General features: G+C 45.9%; 1 protein-coding gene across 1 annotated transcript; it reads right to left on the bottom strand.

The window, feature by feature from the left end:
• Positions 1-807: 807 nt before the first annotated feature.
• On the bottom strand, positions 808-17,823 carry CCR7 (C-C motif chemokine receptor 7). The gene is made up of 3 exons (XM_036756654.1): positions 17,741-17,823; positions 7,089-7,138; positions 808-2,901 (listed from the first exon to the last, which is right to left on the bottom strand). The coding sequence occupies exons 1-3, from the start codon at positions 17,748-17,750 to the stop codon at positions 1,837-1,839; spliced, it is 1,125 nt and encodes a 374-aa protein (XP_036612549.1). The 5' UTR covers positions 17,751-17,823; the 3' UTR covers positions 808-1,836.
• Between the last annotated feature and the right edge of the window lie 1,051 nt (positions 17,824-18,874).

Genomic DNA, 18,874 nt, shown 5'->3' with positions numbered 1-18,874 from the left:
CCTACTCACTGCACTTCCAAGTACATTTGCAGAAGTAGGGTCAACAGCTCCTTCTTCCACTCCCCTTCCTCCACCTACAATGGAGTCCTGCTCCACAAAGAAGCTGAGGATCCAGAGGGTGCTGCTGGCATGAGGTCTATTCCTAGCATTGTCTATGGACTGGGCAGACTTGGGTCAAATACTGAGTACCTTTCCCCAAGGTACTCCTAACTCCAGGATGTATTTGGGGTCCCATTCCATAATCCCAAGAAGAAGCTCCAGTCATGGGGTGCCAGAAGCTGAGGATAGGAATAGAATCAATAAACCAAGTAGGCTCTCTAATGACAGTTTAGAGTTCTCCCTCTCCCCCAAGTCTCAGGGATAGAGCTAATACCCTTCCTGGTCTGTCCAGGATACTGGACCATTGTGGAGGATGGGGAATGCTTATTTTCAGGAACAGAATTCTCTAGACACAGAATTCCCACAAATTCTGGTAACTGTGGGAATCTGGGCATTTCTTACCAAGTCCCAATTCAGTCTGGCGGGTGGATGTTTGGAGACTCCACAGGACAACGCCTAGTTCTATTAAGTTTCAGAAGAGGGGCATGTTATCTGCCCTACTTCCTCCCTCACTCCAAGGCCATACAGATCATTGGTTTTGGCAGCTGGTTCCTGACAGTGGGGACTGTCAGCTTAGTAAGGTTCATAAACCTGGGTTTCCAAGGGAATATGGGGAGGGAGTGGGTCTGGGAGGGAGTGCCCAGGTGGGGAATGGCTGATTGCAAAGTAGAATCCTTCTCATTTGCAGTTTGCAAACATCTCCTTTTTTATTGAAAAAAGCTATTGTTTTCTTAAGGGAAAATATTTATCTATGTGCATGTGGAAAATGTTTTCCTAATGAAATGGAAGCTGATGCTCAGCCGAGTATGACAAAAATCTTCCTCTGCCCACTTTAAAGACAACAGGGGAATACATTTGTGGAACTTGAGTAGATACCATTGTTTTCCTGCTTTCCTCCTGCCTGGAGCCAAACAGAGATTGGGCCTCAGTGCATTCCAGCCTGGTTCCACAGGCCAAGGCAGGAAAAAGTGGGTTTGGCTTTGGGAACTCTTCTGACCTGCAGAAGTAATCCCAGCCACCCTCTGCCCACTCCTTACAACCCAGAGTCAGGGTTAGGAGAGGAAGACCAGCCCTTCTCAAGACTGGTTCAAGTGTAGCTGAAAGTTGAGTCTTGGTGGGTGGCGAAGTGAAGGTATCTTAGTTCAGAATTGGCCCAAATGAAAAATTATAGGTAGGGGCAGGGGATGGAGTCAGACACAGTCAAGTTTTATATCTTTTCCCCCTAAGACAAAGCTGGTTTGTCTACTCTGTCTAGTCCTGGTAAGACAGTCTTGTTCTCTGGGGAAATTTGCTTCAGCCCTCAGGGATCTCTTTGAAGAGTGTTTTTCCTCTGACATCCAAGAGCAGTTTCATTCTGAGATTATGGCTTTTCACCTTATCTCCCCACAACCCCTACCCCAGGAGGCCCTTTCCTAGCCCCAGGCCACTCCCAACTCTCACTTTTAGATCTCGAGGATAACCCAAGCATCCTGAGCTCTGGTGTAAGTTGACAATACACCTCTTTTCTCCCTTTTGTTGGGGTTGATGTGGTTGGCTCAGGCTGACTTCTCAGGTGGGTATTTTTTCTGTTTGAAACACCAAGAAAAACCTTTATAGTGAAGTGTCAGAGAGAGAGACCCTTTTCCAACTCTAGCAGCTTTGAAATTCTTGGTCTTAACTGTGTAAGCAGCTGTAGCCACTTGGGCTGAGAGGGCAGTGGGGTCCTTGGGGATGGGTTTGAACTGGGGAGGTGATTCTCTAAGGGGAGAAGGTGGTGGTGGTCTCTGCTTCCATGCTCATGGAGAAACGCCGATTCTGTCGGCATGAAGACAAATGTAGAAGGCGCTCTTGGCTGAGGCAGCCGAGGGTCTTGAGGAGCTTGAAGAGGTCTTGACGGAACTTGACGCCGATGAAGGCATAGAGGAAGGGGTTGAGACAGCAGCGCAAACACGCGAGGCTGTAGGTGATGTCGCTGGCTATGTCCAGTTGCTTGCTGTGTTCACAGTCAGTGGAAGTTTTGTTGAGGGCCGCCACAGTCTTGGCCAGGACCACACCATTATAGGGCAGCTGGAAGACGATGAAGACGATGACCACGGCAATGATGACTTTGATAGCCTTGTTGCGCTCAAAGTTGCGAGCCTGAAGCAGTGTGCGGATGATGACAAGGTAGCAAGAGAACATGACCAGCAGCGGGATTAAGAAACCTATCACCATCTGAGACACTTGGATGATGGTCGTGAAGGTCACCAGGTCTTCAGTCACCAGTGAACAACGCCCATTCTTTAGGACGTTACTGTATATCAGCTCTGGGGTGGAAAAGAGGAAGGCCAACATCCAGACCACACCGCAGGAGATCTGGCTGATGAGGACGATGCGGGTCCGGTGGCGGTGGGCTGAGACGGCCTGGACAATGGCGAAATAGCGGTCAACGCTGATGCATAACAACAGGAGCATACCACTGAAGAAACTCATTTTGTATGTACAGTAGACAGCTTTGCAGAGGATAGGGCCAAAGATCCAGGACTTGGCAGCACTGACTGCCCAGAAGGGCAGTGTCAAGAGGAAAAGGATGTCAGCCAGGGCCAAGTTCAGCAGGTAGATGTCGGTCATGGTTTTGAGCCTCTTAAAATATATGTAGGTCAGCATGACCAGCCCATTGCCCAGCAAGCCCACAAAGCAGATGACTGAATACATGGTGGGCAGGAACCAGGCTTTGAAATCCCGGACATCTTTTTTGTAGCAAAGGGATTCAAACTGGCTGTAGTCCACCGTGGTGTTTTCATCACTGTAGTCATCTGTGACTCCATCATAGCAAAGGCAGACCTGTGCATAGGATGGGATGGAGGAAACAAGGAATAAAGGGAAAACATCTGGTTTATTCTAGGGGCTGTGAATAGTGGAAAAGGAAAGACCTAAAGACAGGGGGGTGGAGGTGGGGGGAGGGAGGGGCGGGAACAGGAACATGAGATTGAATTTCCCTTGATTACTCATAGACTGGAACTCAATTTACACTTTTCTCTAGGTTGCTTTATGAATGTTTGGTGGTCATTTTCTAAGCATGGGTGTTTGTGTTCTGTTTTTCTGATTAGACAGAAGCACTCTGAGAGTAGGGACCTTGTCTTCTTGGTGTCTGATGTTTCTCCTAAAGCACCTAATACATGGCCCTGTACAGTAAGGCTACTAAACAATTAGGGGGTGATTTCAGGATGCTATATAACAGACTTGGAGTAAGGAGATACGAGTTCAAATCCCAGCTCTGACAGATACTCGGTTACTAGTAGACCGGCAGTCATTTTACCTCTCTGAGACATTTTATCTGTAAAAGGGAGATAATCATATCTTCAGTACCTACCTATCTCAAAGTTCCTATTTTGGGGATCAAATAAGGTAATGAGAAGCATGTTATCTATGTCAAAGTACCAAATATATGTCAGCTCTTTTTATGCCATAGCAAAGATTTAAAACTATAATGTAGATTGATAAAGCATTTATTAAGCACTAACTATGTGCCAGGCACTGTACTATTTATAGTATTTAGCATATGCTATATATTTAACTACTTGATGAATGAATGCTTGGTGGGAGGTGTGGATATTTCTTCCTTCCCCATAACCCCAGCACCTGCTTCTACCATGCCTGTCAAGGTCTGTCTCTGTTTCCCCAATCCAGCTGTCTGTGCCCACAAAAGGAAATAGAGCACCCCCCCATCCCCCTCTTCTCTCTCACTCTCTCTGTGTTTCTCTCTCTCTTTCCTCTCTGTGTCTCTCTCTCTCTTTCCTCTCTCTGTCTCCTTTCTCTGTCTCTCTCCTCTTTCTGTCTCTCTCCTCTCTCTCTGTCTCTGTCTTCTCTCTCTCTCTGTCTCTGTTTCTTCTCTCTCCATCTCTCTGTCTCTGTCTCTCTCTCTCTCTCACACACACACACACACACACACACACACACACACACACACACAATATCTGCCTGTTTCTGTGTCTCTTATAGACCTTTCCAATCTGTAGGACCCAGTTGCTAATTCATTCTTTTTTCTTTCCTTTCTTTTTTTTAATCTCATCTGCCTATCGGGTCAGAGTTCAGGTGGCCTGCAGAGATTTTATTGATGAGAGAGAGGGCATATATTTGCTACTCAGCAGAGTATTAGAGAAGCCCCTGAAGTTGGGGCCCCAAGGAGCTCCAGAGAACTAGCAAAAACAGCAATCTAACTTGAATCCCAGGAACCTAGGCCTAAGCTCAGCTGGCTCAAAAACATTTGGCTTCCTGAAGACAGATTTTTTTTTCATTTTATCTTTTTACAATGCCTTGTAACCAGTAGGCACTTCATAAATGCTTTGGCTTAGCTTGGCTTGGCCTAATTGCATTCCTGGCCTTAGGCAAGGGGAGGGATGAGATAATGGACCCTTTGTCTAAGCTTTTTTATTTGGTATTTTGATGATAATAGCTCACTTTTATGCTTCCTTCCCATAGCCCTAAGAAGTGGAGAGTACAAGATGAGGAAAGTGAGTCTCATAAAGGTTAAATAACTATCAGAGAAAGCTGGAGCTGGAAGACAGTTTAGCGTGCTCATCTAGTCCAATCCCATGTCTCAAAGAGGTGACCTGCCTATGAGCTGGGTAGTGTTGGAGGTAGAATGTGAACATGGATGTTCTGGTCCATCTATTTGCTCCTCTGCCTCCCATCAAAGTCAGCATCTACTCTTTCCCCTAGCCTAGGCCATTCTTAGAGTAGGTATGACCCAAAGCAGGCCTACTACTCAGTCAGGGGGTATATTCCAGGGACAGAATCTTCAGAAACATTGAGTAGCCCAGTTGCTAGCCTCCTCTCTCTCTGTCCCAGCTGCCTGGGCACATCCTCTCTGGTCTCTCCAAGGCCTCAGGCCCTAGCAACCCCTGGGTGTTGTATGGCCCTCTCATCTTAGGCCCCCATTTCTGCAGAGAGGGCTCCCTGGCCCTCCTCCTCCCTCTCTTCCTCCTTCTCCAGCTCTCTGCTTATCCTCTGAGGCTCTCCCTGTACACCACCGCTGTAGCCCGCAACCCACCACATCCTGTTCCACCTGAGCTGACTCCCTCATGTAAAAGGGAAATACAAGCCACAACTCCTGTTCCCTCAATCCTCCACCCCCTGCCCACTCTCACTGCCAGAAATATAGCTGCTGCACAGCCCTCTAGTAAGAGACAGAATTAAGAACCTTAGAACTTGAAGAGGCTTAGAAGCCAGCTAGGCCTACTCTTACCTCGACAGCACTTCTAAGCCCCAGTAATTCAGCCTCTGCTTGGAGATTTTTAGACAGGGGGACCCCATTCCCTCCTAAGACAGACCATTCCCCTTTGGGAAAACACTCTTTTTTTTCTTTCCATTGAACAAAAATCTGCCAATCCTCCCACTCCACCTAGTTTGGCCCATTGGGGCCAATCTGGACAAAACTAAATCTGCTTCTACCCAACTCCCCAACAAGTACTTTAAGATGGCTATCATGTTCACCCTAAGTCTAAGGCACAGGCAAGAGAGACGGAGGTGGGGGTAGCGGAAACAAGGCCGTACTCAAAGATGTGGGGCCCAAGTACCAGCAGCCTCTGGCCTGGGCTTTCAGGAATGGATGATGATTGGAAATTTAATTCTGGACTTTATTCCTGGAAAACTGTATGTTAAGAGTCAAGTTTGGAGATTTTCTGTGCTGTCTCATTCTAATGTTGGGCAGCCCTCTGTGTCCAGCTCACTCCTTCGGGGCTATCTGGTGAACTCCCAGCAACCACCTAAACATTAGACTTGGATTCAATCAGGGATTTTTGATCTAGGGTCCATGGAGAGATTTTGGGGTCGTGTGAGGGTATAAATTTGGATGCAGAAAAAAATGACATCTTTATTTTTATTTCCTTCAATTATTTAAAAGCATTCTTCTAAGAAGGGATCCCTCGGCATCATCATACTGCCAAAGGAATCCAGACACACACAAAAATTATAAGACCCACCCCCTCCCCCCAAGTACCTTAGATGATCTCTAAGGTTCCTTTTGAGCTCAATTTTCTCATCTGAGCTCAGTTTCTTTTTCTGGACTGTAAGCCCCTTGAGGGCAGGCTCTGTTTTGGTTTTGTCTTTGAATCCTCCTCACCCAGCACAGTGCTTGAGACATAGTAGGTGTTTGATATTTATGTTGGGTTGAATTGAACCTATAAAATGGGAATTAACACTTAAATCGACAAAATTTTGTCTGACGTCAGTGTGAAATGTTAGCGATGAAATGATAAGGATTCTGTCTCCTGCGCTGTGCTTTTGTGGTTCTTTCAGTGATTTTTTTTCCCCTTCCCCCTCCCCCACCCCACATAGGGAGTTTGGGCTGATTCAATCCATTTCACGAATGAGAAACTGAGATCTGAGAGATGCATTTTGCAGATGAAAGTTGGGAGGATGAATATGAAGTATGGAAAACTTGAGGTCACTAGGACTTACTTAGATTATCAAACTAAATGGGCTCCCTCCTTCTACCCCTCCCTCCTCGGCCACGTGAAGGTTTATACTTTTAGACCTCATTTAAGTATGTGCTTGTTTGTGAGTGAAAAATTGAGAGCTTTGTCCTTGGTGGTGCAGTGGAGTTGGGGTTGGTTTAGTGTCAGAAGGCTTGGGTTGGAATGCCATCCTCTACCTGCATCACCATGGGCAAGTCACTTGCCCTCTCTCTTTATATCTCCTTTTCCTCATCTGCAAAATGAGATGGGTGGTCCAGAGGACCCTTTAACTCCCCAGTCTATGATCTATGTCTTTTTATACTGTTCCTCTCCGAAAGAACACAAAGTGTGTTCTTAATCCAAGTCTCTCAAGGGGAGAGGGGATGGTAATGTTTGATTCTTCCCCCACAAAGGAACTTGAGGGAATGTGACCCAGGATTGTGCGACTTCCCCAGTTTGGGGAGAAGGGAGGATGAGAGATAGGATGGTTGTAAAACAAGCTCTACTTTTATCATCTAATCCAAGGCTCTCTCCATCAGCCCCCCTACCACTGGCTTGGTGAAGAACTCTTACCTGACAAATAACAAGCAGGGTCACCACCATTACATTCCGCATCCCTTTTCCTGTAGAAGACAAAAGACATGACATTATTAGTTGGCCTGGGGAGTTTTGGGTGAATCTATGATTAATGAATCACAGTATAGTGTAGAGGTTTTTAACTTTTCTTATATCATGGACCCCTTAGGCAACTTGGTGAAGCCTATGGAGGGATGGACCCCTTCTCAGAACGATGTTTTTAAATGCAAAAAATAAAATATATAGGCTGACAGAAGAAACTACATGAAATAAATGTGCATTTTTTTCACATCTAACTCGTGGACCCCTTGAAATCTACCCATGGTGATATGTGGAGGCGGCCATGGGAGGCGATCCATAGTTAGGAGTTGAGACACGGGCTCCAAAGCCTTAGCTTTGTGTCCCTGGGCAAGTGATTTAATTTCTCTGAGCCTCAACCATCTCATCTGTAAAAAGACAAGAGCTGACATTTATAAAGTACTCTGGGGTTTGCAAAGAGCTGTGCTGTTCAGACTATTCATTGGAAGGATGGATACTGACGCTGAAGCTTAAATACTTTGGCCACAGAATGAGAAGACAGGACTCATTGGAAAGGACTCTGATGTTGGAAAGATTGAAGGCAAAAGGAGAAGGGGACAGCAGAGGATGAGATGGATAGATGGAGTCGTGGAAACAATGAACATAAACTTGGACAGGCTTTGAGTGACGGTGGAGGATAGAAGGGCCTGGAGTGCTATGATCCGTGGGGTCACCAAGAGTAGGATATGACAGAACTACAATGCTGTCTGTACATTAACTCATTTGGGCCTCATGGCAACCCTGTGAGATTGGTTTCTATGAGAACAACAGCACTACCCCCATTGTGTTCAGTTGTTTCAGTTGCGTGCGACTCTTTGGGACTCCTTTTGGGGTTTTCTTAGCAAAAATATTGGAGTGGTTTGTCATTTCCTCCTCTAGCTCTTTTTACAGATGAGAAAACTGAGGCAAACAGGGTTAAGTGACTTGCCCAGGGTCACACAGTTGGTAAGTGTTTGAGACTGGATTTGAACTCAGGTCGTCCTGAGTCCAGGCCTGGTTCTCTATCCACTGTGCTACCTAATCCCCACTATACAGATAAGCAAATCGAGGTTCATAGTGGTTGAATGAGCCTGCTAGTGGTCCCATGGCTAGGAAGTAATTGAGCTAGAATTTGAACCCAGGGTTTCTTGGCTCCCAGTTCAGAATTCCTACTATGCCACAGTTGCTTTTTAACACCATTCCCTCCCCTCCCCCTTCCCCACCCCAAGTATTTAGTGTTGTTTTGAGGATCAAGTGAGATCATGCATGGAAAGGGTTTTTGCAAACCCTGAAGTGCTATGTAAATGTCAGCTCTTATTTTTAAGCTCCCCTGTTCCTTATTAAAGAGAGGGTAGAGGCGAAGAGATGCTGGGAACTTTCATCATGGGCACTGCTACTACGCACTATGTTTGTTGAGACAGAACATCAGAACCAGATACCTGGCTGGCTGCCCAGCCCACTCCCCTTGCTCTCTTCTCCTTTTCCTTCCCTTCCTGCAGCCAGCTCTATGTCCCAGTCCAGGTCTATCTCTTCAAGGGGAGGTATAGGACCCCTTCCTTAACTCTTGGAGGCTCCTTCTATTCCCCCTTAGAAGTTTCTAATCTGGGGTAGACCCACTTCTAGCTGAGCTAGAATGAGTCTGACTCTTCCACTCTCTATCTCCCACAACCCTAGGCAGGGCTACAGGAGAGCCAGGGCCTGGCTGAAGTTTTGCTCAAAATAGCCATCTGAGGAGAGTTGTCCCTCGGTCCAGGTGCTTCTGCAGAGATCTGATGCCACCGGTCAGGTGCTCTGGGTTCCTCCTGAGTGGGGCTGGCCAGCCTAGGAAATAAGCTTATGAATGAAGTTGGCTGGGGTGACTGGGTTCACTTAATGAATGAAGTTGGCTGGGGTGACTGGGTTCACTTGTTTCATTAACCACCTGATGGGGAAGGGTGATGCCCCAGGGCTCCCTCAGTTCCATACCCAGTCAGAAACAGTTTTCCCTTTAGCCAGCATCTTCTCCCCTCTCATATCAAAGTGTATTATGGGCACCCCCCCAGGAGCTGAAAGAACGAGGACTCACTCAGAGGGTGATAGAGAAGTAGTGGTAGATTGGGGAAAACCATGGCTGGATTGGGAGTCAGGTGACCTTGGATTTGAGTTCGACACTTGTTCTGTGTGTGCTACTGTGGGCAAGCCCCCCCCGCCCCCCCCAACCCAACTCTGTGCCTTAGTTTTTTTTTTTTTTTTTTATAACTTAGTTTCTTAAAATAAGGAAGTTGAACTAGATGATCTCTAAGACCCCTTCTAACTTTACATTCAAGGTTCCAGGTCCGCAGAAGCCTGAGGACTAGGGCATTCTTTGGTGGGGAGAAGTGGTAGGGAGGAGACCACCAGTGCCCTCAAGTTAAATTTTCTTAAATGCTGTTTAGTGGGCTGGTTCTCTCTCTGTCTCTGTCTGTCTCTGTCTCTCTGTGTCTCTGTGTCTCTGTCTCTTTCTCTCTCTCCTAGATGGACTTGAGGGGGGTTGGGAATCATGTTCCATCCTGACCATTAAGTTCAGATACTGCTGGGGGATGTCAGGAGACCTCGGACTGGGCTTAACCAGGGCCTTGTGGTACTAAGCAGACCAGGCGACCAGGACCACAGGATCAGAGCACAGCCAGGTGTTCAGATGGACATAGCAATCCCTCCTGGGCTCTTCTTTAAGGCTCATGAGTCAGAGAAGGCCCTGGAAACCTTTTTCTCTGAGGTTGGGGAAGATAGTTTGAATTCAAAGGGCTGTCCACGTTAGGAGCTATCATTTATATAACACTTTAAAGTTGGCAAAAATGCTGTGCCAATGTTATCTCATTTCGTCCTCATAACAAGCTTCCGGGGTAGGTGCTATTGTTATCCTACTTTACAGATGAAGAAACAGAGGCAGAAAGTTTTTAAAGTAGTTTGCCCAGAGTCACACAGCTGGGAAGTACTGGGTTTGAACTCAGGTCTTCCTGATGCCAGGTCCAGAGCTCTAACCACTGTGCCACCTAGCTACTTTTCCATGTTTGAACTCGGGCAAGTCACTTCTTCCTCTGGGCTTCAGCTTCCTTTAAAAAATAAAGTAAAATGAAGGTGCAGGACAACATGATCTCCAAGGTCTCTTTCGGTTCCATGTTCCTCTTTGGAGAGGGTGACTTGACACATGGACAGGGCACTTCTCTCCCTAGTTTGGGCTGGGGAAATGTGACCCACTCTTCCACTTCAGAAGCCTTTAAGAATTGGGGGAGTTCACACCCTCTCTCCCGACCCTGGGTGCAATTTCCTTGTGGAGTTGTTTCCTTGTCTATACCACCACCTACTGGAAATGATTTTGCAAGACAACTAAAGACAGCCAAAATTTCCGCTGCCCCTGGGGGTGAGGGAGAGGGGCTTTTTTTGGGGTAGGGGATGAGGAATAGCAAAGGGAGTTGTGATTCCCTGGACTGTCCTTGGGGGAAGAAGAAAGTGGATCCAAACAACACAAAGGAGTAGATCTCTCTAGCTCCCTAAATTGTCCATACTGTCTCACCCAAGTCACCTGGCTGTCATGGGAAATAGCATTGGATCCCGGGTTCTGGGTTCAAATCCCCCACCTTGCCACTTGCTACCTTGTGACCTTGGGCAGGTAAATCACACACCCACTCTGTGTCTCAATTCCTTCTTTATAAAATGAAGGATATTGGATTAGATGATTAGATGATCTCTGAGGTCCCTTCTAGCTTCAAATCTATGATCTTATAATCTCTCCCCACTCGAAGCTGAACAGCGGCAAATATAAAGGACCTCAAGAAAATTGATGGAGGAGCTACTTTGAGTTTCCTCGAGGAAAACTATCACCTGCTTCACCTGACTGGGGAACTGGGCCAAGGTGAGGGGCATCAGATATAGTTAATCAGTGAGGAGAATCACAGAGGATTGTCTAGGCCAGGGATTCTTTCCCTTTTTTTTGTCATGGACCCCTTAGGCACTCTGAGGGAGCCTATGGACCCCTTCTCGAGATAATGTTTTTGAATGCAAAAAAGTTTCTTGTTCAGTTGTTTCAGATTTTTCATGACCCTATTTGGGGTTGTCCTGGCAGAGATACATGGGTGACTCGTCATTTCCTTTTCCAGCTACACATGAGGAAACTGAGGCAAACAGGGTCAAGTGACTTGGCCAGGATCACACAGCTAATGCATGTCTGAGGCCATATTTGAATTTATTAGACTTCCTCATTCCAAGCCTAGTGCTCTATCCTCTCTGCCACCTAGCTGCCCCATGTAAAAAATGCAGAGGATTATAAAGGAAACCAATTCTAATGAAACAGTTATCAAAATATTTTTAAAAGCAGATTTGCAGACCCCAGGTTAAGGATTCCTAATTGTCCAACCCAACCTGACCAAAAATCAGAAGGCTACCCAGGTTTTGTTTAGAAACCTCTAGCAATGGGGAACTCATTATCTGCTGGAGCCATCTATTCCCTGCCCATTGAATCAGAGAATTTAAGAGCTGGGTTAAAAAGTGGAATAGATCTGGAAGGACCTGAGAAGTTCAGTTCAATAAACATTTATTAAATTCCTATATCTACAGAGATGAAAAGATATACAATTCTTGCCCGCAAAGAGCTTATAATTACCTAGCAACTTTCATCTAGCAACAATCCATCATCTTTACCATCTTCATAAAGAGGAGGTGTCATGTAGGGGAAAAAACCCGGGTTTGAATTCTGATTGTTATTATTTTTTGGAGGCAATCAGGGTTAAGTGGCTTGCCCAGGGTCACACAGCTAGTACGTGTCTGAGGCCAGATTTGAACTCAGGTCTTCCTGACTCCACAGATGGTGCTCCATCCAGAATCCTGATTTTTAAAACTTGTTAATTGTGTGACCTTAGACAAGTCAAACTCTTTGAGCCTTGTGTTCCTCAGTTTGAAAAGTGGGTGATTAAACTTGTACTACCCATGTGAGTGGGCTGTTATAATTTATATAGTGTTTATAGAGCATTTGTGAATTGATAAGGAAGGCAAGGAAACCGAGGGAACTCAGAGAGGGAAAGAAAGCCCAAAGTTGTTTAGCTAACTAGTCACAGTAGAATCAGGATCACCAGATTATAGATTTAGATCTGGAAGGAACCTTAGAGTTTATCTAGACCAGCGCACACATTTGGGGAAACTGAGGCTCTGACAAGTTAAGTGACTTGCCCAAGGTCATATAGGCAGAAGTATTTTGAACCCAAGCACTGTTAAACCTGAGTCCTGTCTTTCAGCTCAGTCCTTCTCCCAGGCTTCTCTGTCTCACAGAGGTGCGTGCTCTCTCCTTTCCTCAACTCATCTCTGTCTTCTAACACTCCTTAAATGGTAAACCTCAGTTTCCCCAGAGGATCCAGTCTGGAGCCAAGTTCATACTTGCCACACCCTGTATAAGGGGCCAGGGACATGTACACTGACTCATCTCAGTTAAGCTCTGAAGTTTTGTTGGACATGCAAATATCATTTAGTTACAGTTGAGAAAGTCTGTTCTGACTAGCAGTGGGAACCCCAAAAAAAAAAACAACAAAAAACCCCAAGGTGTCAGTAAAGTCACCGAGAGTGAGAGTAAGACCAACAACCTTGTTTCTTTTTCACTCCACTGCCACCACCTCCCCCAACTATACTCCCTCCCCACAGCACCTCATATGTGTCCCTTTACTCCCTGAGGGAGTAGCCTGGGTGGAGGCTGTCCTCTTCTGTTCCTGGGAGAAAAAGTTAAGGGGTCTGGGAACTTGGGCACTGGTTTGTTTGCTTTTTTTTCCTAGGAAGGGCTGGCAATACTGGAAAGACACAGGGGAAACCCTGTGCCTACCAGGGATGGAGAGGTCAGTCAGCTGTTTATGAGTCAGAACCTTCATCAGTCATAGACCAACTGGTTTTAAGGAGGAAGGTTGGACAGTACCAGTAAACTTGAGGGTTGGTGGATAGGATTTGGGGACTTGGTTGACTTGAATGTTGGGTGTTTTCTGCTATTGTTGCCTATACCTCTTATCATGAAGAAATTCCCTAAAATTCCTCTCTGAGTTTTCAACGAAAGAAACTCTCCCCACCTCCTCAGACTGAGACGGGGTTGTTGACTCTGTGAGTCTTTCACTCCCTTATCCCCATCCCCTCCCCAAGCCATGTGCTCAGGACTTCCAGTCTGCCACATTACCTGGGTACCCAATTCCTTCTCCCTGGGTGTAGAGTATTGTTATAGTCTAGTCAGTGTATATGTTAGGAATTGCATTGGTGAGGAATGATCAAAGGTTCATAGATCTAGGGCTTGAAGGTGCTTTGGCACAGAGAAGCTAAGTGATTTGCCCAAGATTATACAAGTAACAAGAATCAAAGGTGAGATCTGAACCTGGGTTCTTTGACTCAAAGCTAGTGGACTTTCTATGATACCACATCTTGCAAAGGAAAGGGAAAGTACTGCTGCATGGGGGCCAATCTCCCTCCAAAGGAGAAGGCATCCTCTGGGATTGGGGGTTAGGCAAGGAAGCTTGAATCAATGGCAAAGACACTCCCCCTGAGAGCTTATTGCCAGATACCATGTTTTATGTGCACGTGTCTGGTCTCCTCAAGTGTTTCACCCCCTTTCCATGCTCTTTTGCCTTTTCGAATCTCCTCTGAATTCTGTTCTCCTTCTTAATGCCCCCACAAGTATAATACTCCTTCTTCCTCCTATTCCTCGGAACATTTTGAACTCCAGAGGTTATGCCTGGCACTAAAGGATCTGGAAATCAACCAACCTTGTAGATAGCTACAAGCCCAGGATCCAGAACAATGGAATGCCCAGGCCACAGCAGCTGCAGCAACAACAAGAGAAGGGCTCTTGTGAGGAAACGCTCTATTGTTCCTTACAGCTGGCCCTTCATCATCCATGAACTCTGGGAGAGGAGTAGCCTGGACAATAAGATTTTTGCCTTGGTTTTCTCCTCTGTAAAAGAGGTTAGATTAGATGATCTCTAAAGTCGCTTGCATCTCTGGCATTCTGATTCTGTCCCTAAACCTGAACGTCATTCTATGTGAACGTTCCCCCATTAGACTGTAAGCTTCCTAAGGACAGAGTCTCTGCTACCTTTATCTCTCCAATACACGTACTAGTTTTTAATAGAATTGGATTGTTTGAACTTTCTCTTCTACCACACCTGTTACCAGCCAGAGCTTTTAGCCGAGGGCCAAGTAGACTGTCTGACTTTCTCTTTTTGTTGTGGGAAGACAAGAAGAAGTAAATTAGCAAATCTATATTAGGGGGTAGGTAGGAAAGAGAAGAGTCCTGTAACCTGGACAATCTGCATCCAGGATAGCAAAACAATGGCTATGGACGCAGGGAAATGGCCATATCAGTTAAGTTAATGAATCCACTGACTGTCAGAAGATTCCCCGCCCTCCCCCTGCCCCCACTTCTCTCCACAATCATCCCCCTCCCACCCCACACAATGTGCACGAAAAATCTGTAGAACCTGGATAGACACAAACCATTCCTTTTCCCCTCATCTCCCAACACTTGACTTGTAATTTCTTTGGCATAGGGAACTTCCAGTGATGAATCTCCTTCCACCAACATAGGTTGCCATCTGCTCAGTAATGTATGGTTTTACTGCAGGGATTCTTAACAGTTTTTTTGTGATGGACCTCTTTGGTGGTCTGGTGAAACTCACGGAACCTTTCTCAAAATGATGGATTTATGAATGAATAAATGAATAACAAATATTCATTCATTCAATATTCAAAATGAATAAAATAAAATACACAGGGTTACAAAGAAAACTAATTATGTTGAAGTACATTTATCAAAATAGTTAAAGAAAAAAAACCAACCAAGTTCATAGACCCCAGATTAAGGACTCCTGTTTTAGAGAGTTGCCTGAGGCACTGAGTACTTGAATGACTTGCCCAAGGTCATTCAGCCAGAGGACTTGAACCCAGGTTTTCCTGACCCCGAGGCCAATTTTCTACCCATTAAGCCAGACTGTCTCTTATGCTGTCTACTTAAGTTTAAAAAAAAAGGCACTACAAGTGACTGGCTCCAGTCTAGCATGCCTGATTGCATGGCCATCTTCCTGACTGATCCTACCAGGGGACGGAGGGACGGAAGGCCAGAGGAGCCCCTGCCCCAGGTTCCTCCTCCCTCCTCTAGCCCCAGCACTCCTATGTCCTGTTGTTTTTGAGAATTCAGACCTTGATATCTTCACTCTGTTTCTCAAAGTGGCTGAGAATAGTCGTTTCTCCCTGCTCATTCTAGTACTGAAAAGAGCCAGCCCAGCCTCGGTTCAGTTTTCATTTTGTGTAACAGAAACTAGGCAGTTATCTTGCCCTGTCTCTCACTCCCCTCCCTTCTCCTGCTCAACTCTCCCCAAATGAAATGAGTGAAACCTAACCCACCAATGAGGGCAATTGGCCCTGCCAACTGCCACGGGCCCATTCTTAATAATAATAATAAAAAAACCTCTTGGTGGTTTCCCTCTTCTTATCTACCCACCATATCTCTAAACTGTTCTCTCTGTCTTGGGTGAGGTGAGCTCCAAGAACAAATCTCCCTCCATCACTAGATTCTATCAGGACAGCATCCTCCAAAGCAGAGATTGGGGGGAGCCTCAAGGCAATCCCAGGTGTGGCTGACAGCCCTGGAAGGGTTGGGGGCAGAGATGGGGAAGGACCAGGAGCAAGGTGCAAGAGTTAGTAGCCTCTGAATGATGGAGTTGAGGGGGTGAGGGAGAGGGTCGTAGCCTCAGAGAGGTGAAGGAGAAGATGCAACTGGTTTGGGGAGAGTGAGCTCTGTGGTGGCATGAGAGATGCCTCCTGGGAGTTTGGAGGAGCCCAGCTGGAATATATTCAGACACAGGACACAGGATGATGGGTCATTGGGTGGAAACCCTAGTGGTCATTTGCTTTGCAGAAGGCTGAGTCGAGGGTTCCAGGTCTGTGTAGGAGTAGGGTGGGGCAGGGATGATAAGGTATGGAATTGTGGTGCAGTGGCAAAGGAAGGCAAGGCAGGGCATACTGAGGCACCTTTACTTTTACAAGCCAGACCTCTTGTGGCATTGAGGCTACTGTGGCAGCCAGGTTGTGATCCAGGACCTCAGTCCTCCCAGCTGCCCATTTTGACTCTCATTTCATATTACCGTGAAAGCGAGCAGATGGATCCATGAAAATCCTCCAGAATCTCTGTGGTTCTTTTTCCTCTCCCAAAAGGACAGAACCCTGGGATATGGTCCTGAGGATCAATGGGGGTTAGCTACAAAAAGGGGCTTTTGAATAGAAAAGGTTGCAATGTACTGCAAGATCTGATTATATGATTCCCTTCTCTTCTGGGATTCACCTTCCTGGGACAGGAAGGAGCTGCCTAACTGGAAACAGAGGCTGGACTGGGTACTCTGGCAATGACTGCTTCCCTAATAGTATGCTATTTGCAGGCAACACATTAAAGGTAGGATGGTCCTTCCTAAGCCTCCATTGATATTGTCAAGCAGGATGACTGAGTCTTCCATAATAGTCTTTACAGCAGGAGAAATGGAACTAGGAAAAATCTGGGAGTTCTTGGCCATCCTTCTTTCCAAGTAGCATTGAAAGCTACATTTCAAATGGTTTAAAATATCTATTTTTTTTTTAAACTTAAGAGATTTGGAAGCATCCTGTGAAAAATTCCTTTGAAATGTGAATTATTCTCTCGGGGAATCCAGGGTTGAGCCATAATGCTCCTGGGGCAAATTCAGTTGAGGAATGGGAGTAGGGAGCAATGGCACAGAGGACCATAGTTTGGCCCTCTCATGAGGGTTAGGAGGTGGCTCAGGAGAGTAGTGCCATGGTAATGGGATTCAGATTCTAGTTATCCAGGGGCAGTTGACAGAAAACTAGGACATGATGGGTAGGTTGGTGGTCATCATGGCATGCTCACCCTGATTCCTTCCCTGCTATGTTGGCACCCTGGGACAAAGTCCATTTGCCCCAGGCTAATTACAGCTCTGATCTGGAGAGACCCTTACTTTCACACTCAGCAGCCAAGAGATACCGCCAAATCTTTTACCTATTTCCTGATTTCAGAGGATAAGCTGCCTCTCATTCTTCTGCTCTCCCAAGCTCGACCCAATATAACTCTCTTTCTGGGGTCCTTCTATCTCAGGTGGGAAAGGAGGGACTCAGTACTCAAGCCCTTCCCTACCCACATGAATGCCTGAGTGGTTATTTCTAGATTCTGGCTCTACCTCTGGAGCAAAGTTGATGAGAAGCAGCTTCTGTAGGAGCACTGAATGCCCAACAAAGCAGATATCATTTAGTTTGATCCTGAGAGCCATGCTTGATCAGAGATTCCCACCACCCCGATGACATAAATTGAATTTTGAGAACAACTCAGCCCAACGTATTCCTGAGTTGGACTTTGACCAAGATCCCCACTGGGGATAAGCCTTTCCTCCCCATTCTGTGCCCTGTAAACTCCCATCGTTATAGAGTTCAGGGAGACCCTAAAAATGGTCTCCTTTTTTTCTATCTCCTTGCCAATTAGTAGACCCTAAGAATTATCATCTCCGAGAGGGTCCTCTGTAAGCTCCTTCCTGTGAATATTAGCAAGAAAAGATTTGCCCCCAAAGTTCACTCACCTAGGTCCATGATGCTTGCTCCGCTGTTGCTGTAATCATAAGGAGAGAGTGGCTACCCCCACACCCTCTAGTTCTGAAGCTGTGGAGGAAGCTGTATCTAGGTTCTTTTTATTGAGTGAGTGAAGGCGCACGTGATGCCTTAGCTCAGCCTCCTGAATGCTTCCTTCTCTTCTTTACCCACCTAATTATACATGGGTCATAAGGCAGGCAGTCCATCTTTCTCAAAGCACCTCTGAGTCACTATCGAAAGTTCTGCATTGAGAAAGTCCCTTCTCTAGCCCTCGTGAATCCAGCTGCCAGTGAGGGAAATTGGGAGGCCCTGATGATGCAATTCTGGTCGACTGCTTCATTGATCCCTCCAGCCAAGTCTTTGACTACCTATGAGTCCTGGGAGGGGGAGCAGTTTGGAAAATGGGTTTCTGTGTCAGTTTCCTTCTCTGAGACACAAAAGGATTGAGTCTGTGGTCAGTAGCTTCTCTCAACTCTGACATTCTATGTTTTATATTCTTTCTTTTAAGGCAAGGGCTTCTTTTTTTGTTTGTCATGGACCCCCTTGTCAGTCTGGTAAAGTCTATAGACCTCTTCTAAGAACAACAATTTTAAATAATTGAAGGAAATGATAAATTTCAAAATACACACACACACACACACACACACACACACACATGTAAAATTCACACAAATTCATCCACACAGCCCTATATTCTAAGGTTTCTTCCAGCTTGGACATTCTGTGGTTCTAAGACTTTATCGTCTCCTGATAAATTTAGACTTTCTCTTCTATCACACCTGTAACCAGAACCAAAGACTCGTTTGACTTCCTCTCTCTGGCAGAAACAGTGAACCACCTCAGAACCAGGGAGAAGATGGTTAAAAAAAGAGCTCTGTGATTTGGATCACATGGATGGGAAAACCAAATCCTGGAGCACTGAATGTTGGCTGTATCTGATGCATCCCCTAGTAGGAGTACAGGTGTGTGTATGTGTATGTGTATGTGTGTGTGTGTGTGTGTGTATGTGTATGTGTGTGTATGCTCTTCTGTGTAAGGGCAAAAGTAATGACTTTCAGGGTTACTGATTATATCTTTATTTATAGCAATGATCACCCTTTCTGGACAATTGGACCAACTTTATT

Source organism: Trichosurus vulpecula, chromosome 4, assembly GCF_011100635.1.
Source record: "Trichosurus vulpecula isolate mTriVul1 chromosome 4, mTriVul1.pri, whole genome shotgun sequence".
Lineage (NCBI taxonomy): Eukaryota > Metazoa > Chordata > Mammalia > Diprotodontia > Phalangeridae > Trichosurus > Trichosurus vulpecula.
Note: the sequence above shows the minus strand (reverse complement) of the source record. Positions and strands in the feature narration are given on the sequence as shown.

Bases quoted from the DNA above. Each gene is read 5' to 3' on its own strand.
- CCR7 (XM_036756654.1), bottom strand. The intron at 2,902-7,088 runs GTAAGAGTTCTT...TCCTATGCACAG, and splicing joins CCCTGCTTGTTATTTGTCAG to GTCTGCCTTTGCTATGATGG.